General features: G+C 41.4%; 1 protein-coding gene across 1 annotated transcript; it reads left to right on the top strand.

Annotated features, from left to right (window-relative positions):
- Nucleotides 1-404: 404 nt before the first annotated feature.
- LOC148212732 (3-ketoacyl-CoA synthase 12-like) lies at nucleotides 405-2,482 on the top strand. Its single transcript, XM_088121274.1, has one exon. It carries the CDS (start codon nucleotides 769-771, stop codon nucleotides 2,161-2,163), a length of 1,395 nt encoding a protein of 464 aa, XP_087977400.1. The 5' UTR covers nucleotides 405-768; the 3' UTR covers nucleotides 2,164-2,482.
- The last annotated feature ends 1,366 nt before the right edge of the window (nucleotides 2,483-3,848 follow it).

Consider the following 3,848-nt stretch of genomic DNA (forward strand, 5'->3'; position numbering starts at 1 on the left):
CGCTAAAGTAAATAACTTCTATTTGCAGTTAAATCTGAGAGAGAACTCTCCCACAATGGCTAAAGCTGCTCATCTTCCAATTAATTGCTGCAAACCAAATTCGGTAAGCTGCTAACTGTAAAGCTTAAATGTCCTTCTTTTTTTTTTTTTTTTTTTTTGTCTCTTCAACAAAATCCTTACGGTTGAATTTTAATCGGGAAGCTACCTAGAGACTTCCGTTGACTCTCTGATTATTAAATTAAAAAAGCGTCGTGTGTCGATGGGAAAATGTTGGATTTTTTCCCCTCCTCCTCCTCTAATCTCTTTTGTTGTACTTGTATCTAGTTTCCATTATAATTAATTAACCAGAAAAAAGGAAAGGAAAAGAAAAGAAAAAGACAAATTTTTGCTGTATAAATATGGTGCAGTTGTAATGTAAAGTAGTGAAGTAGATGGTACTCTAAAAACAAAACAAATCCAATAATTTGAGTGTTTTTTGTTTTATTCTCTGTGAAGAAGGGGCATAGCTCTGTAATCTGTATAGCTGCTTTTACTCCCCCACATGCCCTTCGTATGAGCAGTGTTTTTTGGCTTGCTATAAAGTCCCACAAAAAAGAGACGTCACTCAGTTGGGTGTTAAAGAACCACAGCCGATGCAAAATCGGCCGCCTGCCCGCCCTTAACCACCTTCACATGTTCTTCTTCTATCTTCAATTTCATCTCTCTCTATAAACTCCCCCTCTCCTCTTGTCTCTTCCAAAATCTGTACCACTCCCTTTAATTTCTGTCATGGAGGTTCTGATTCTGTTCTATTTGGTGTCGTTTTTGTACTTTCTCTTCACAATTTGGAAGCGTTTTGATCAGAAGAGGGACCAGGAATGCTACATACTGGACTACCAGTGCTACAAGCCAACCGACGACAGAAAATGCGACACTGAGTTCTCCGGGGAGGTCATAAAACGGACCAAAAATCTGGGTCTCAACGAGTATAAATTTCTTCTCAAGGCCATCGTCAGCTCCGGCATCGGCGAGCGGACCTACGCGCCGAGGATCATGTTCGACGGCCGCGAACAGAGCCCCACGCTCCAAGATGGGATCTCGGAGATGGACGAATTTTTCCACGACACCATCCAGAAGATCTTCGACAAATCGGGATTCTCCCCTTCTGAAATCGACGTTCTCGTCGTTAACGTCTCGATGCTGTCGTCGATCCCTTCCCTCTCCGCCAGAATCATCAACCATTACAAACTCCGGCACGACGTGAAGGTGTTCAATCTCACCGGAATGGGGTGCAGCGCGAGCTTGATTTCGATCGACGCCGTGTCGCGGATCTTCAAATCGCACCGAAACATCAACGCCCTCGTCATCACTTCCGAATCGCTGAGCCCCAATTGGTACTCCGGGAACGACAGATCCATGATTCTGGCCAATTGTCTGTTCCGATCCGGGGGATGCGCGATTCTACTGACCAACAAAAGGGAATTGAGGAACCGAGCCATGTTCCGGCTCAAATGCCTGGTCCGAACGCACCACGGCGCGAAAGACGAATCGTACGGCTGCTGCATCCAAACAGAAGACGACAAAGGGCTCAACGGGTTCCATTTGGGGAAAAACCTCCCGAAGGCCGCCACCAGAGCGTTCGTCGACAACCTCCGCGAAATCGCCCCGAAGATTCTACCCACGAGAGAGCTCCTCCATTTCCTGCTCCTCAGCCTGGTGAAGAAGCTGAACCGGAACAACAACGCGAAGCAATCCGGCGGCGGGCCGAAGACGAGCGCGGTGAATTTCAAAACAGGGGTGGATCACTTCTGCATCCACACGGGGGGGAAGGCGGTGATCGACGGGATCGGGGTGAGCCTGGGGCTGGACGAGTACGACCTGGAGCCGGCGAGGATGACGCTGCACCGATTCGGGAACACGTCGGCGAGCAGCCTGTGGTACGTGCTGGCGTATATGGAGGCGAAGAAGAGGCTGAGAAAAGGGGAGAGGGTTCTGATGATAAGCTTCGGCGCGGGGTTTAAATGCAACAGCTGTTTGTGGGAAGTGGTGAGGGATTTGGGGGACGCCAATGTTTGGGGGGACTGCATTGATAGCTACCCACCGGAGTCTCTTGCGAACCCGTTTCTTGAGAAATATGGGTGGATTCAACAGGAGGACATAGCCACCTTCAAATTACCTGAGTGAGTTAGTGAATTCTGCACAGCATTCAAAACCAAGTACAAACAGAAGAAAAGAAAATGGGTTTAATTGGGGTTTTTGTTTTTTGGAAAATTGGTAAATTCTCTCTCTCCCCCTCCCTAATTAATTATCTTTGGATTTGTTGTTGTATTGTATGTGTATTGTATTCTATTGGTGGAGGTGGTGTTATTATTTTCCCGTAAGGAATAGGATTTTACTCCTAACCAAACAGGCGATATGTGGAAAAACAGTGAAACTTGTTTTGTTGTTGTTGTTATGTTCTTGTTGCTCCTGCCCACTGTAATGAAAATACACACATTCCCTACCCTACTACATTCTAGAGGATATATATTTTATTTTGTTTATTTTTTTTTTGGAGTGAGAAGTATTTGAATTGATTTTGTCTAAATATTTGTGGGCATCTCCACCTGGCTGACTTAAATTGTGTCTTCAACAGTTATTAGCTATTTTGCCTTCCTTTTTGACTTTTTATTTTTTGAATTATGGGGTTTGTGAACCCTACTCTTTATGAGTCACGTGCAAGTTGTTGTTAGAAACAAATTTTAAAAAATATGAGAGAAAATTTAACCTTTTTTCTTTTCTTTTCTTTTTGTATCTGTTTTTGGTTGTGTTTTGGTGTGTGAGGCTCTAACTTTCACGATTCACCTAAAAGTTGTTGTCAAAAATACTATTGAAAAAGATTACTTTTCATGATAGCTTCCAAATATCCACTTTTGGTTACGTTTGAGATTGTGAAATCTTGGCCTTTATAAATCACGTGAAAGTCATTAAACATTTTTAAGATAAAGAAAGAAAAACAATACTTTATTTTTTTCTTAATTATCACGCTTTGTTAGATTAATCTTAATTTATAAATCAAGTAAAAGTTGCTAGAAGAAACAATTTTAGAAATAGAAGGAGAAAGGTTGATTTATTCGTTTGGGTTTGTGCAATCAATATCAAAGGGATATCAATCAACATTTTATCTTAATCTAACATAATTATCAAAGAACATGATATGACACTTGTGGAAATCCAAACATGAGTAATTCAACCAATTATCGAATTAAATACTATTTTCAAATGATTTAATTGTATAAATAAATTATACGCCAATGAGAATAGTCTAGACGGGCGGGCTTACAGAAGAAAACCCATTGGTGTCGTTGGCTTTAAAACAGGCGTGTAGGAGGACGACACGTGGCAAGAGAAGAGTGGGTGTCATGTTATAAAGGTAAGAGTTTAAAAATATGGTGGTGTGGTCACTGGTCACGGCGGGTGTCATTAAATTCAATCATGTAATTCTTGATATTCTGTATGGACACGACCAAAATCACAGCGGAGCAGTTCTGTGTGTAGGCTCTAGAGAGAGAAAGAGAGGCCGTTCCGATATTTAATTACCATTACAATAAAAATCATGATGTATCCAATTTCAATGGCAACCAAAAACCAGGTAGCTGAATATTGAACCTTTTACATTAACTCCATGGACCCTGCTCATGAAGTACCATTTCAATTCTATTTCCAGTCTCATACATCATCATTATATGCATATGATATAATGATATATTTATGAACCAAACATATCTCATGCAAATCCCCGAATTGTTAGACTAGTTGGGTGACATTTTTGTTTCTAGTTTCTCTTTTCCTATTTATTAAGAAACTTAAAAGTACGTTGGTAATTGTCT

Source organism: Momordica charantia (assembly GCF_013281855.1).
Source record: "Momordica charantia cultivar OHB3-1 chromosome 2 unlocalized genomic scaffold, Mcharantia_2.0 BLBB01000002.1, whole genome shotgun sequence".
NCBI lineage: Eukaryota > Viridiplantae > Streptophyta > Magnoliopsida > Cucurbitales > Cucurbitaceae > Momordica > Momordica charantia.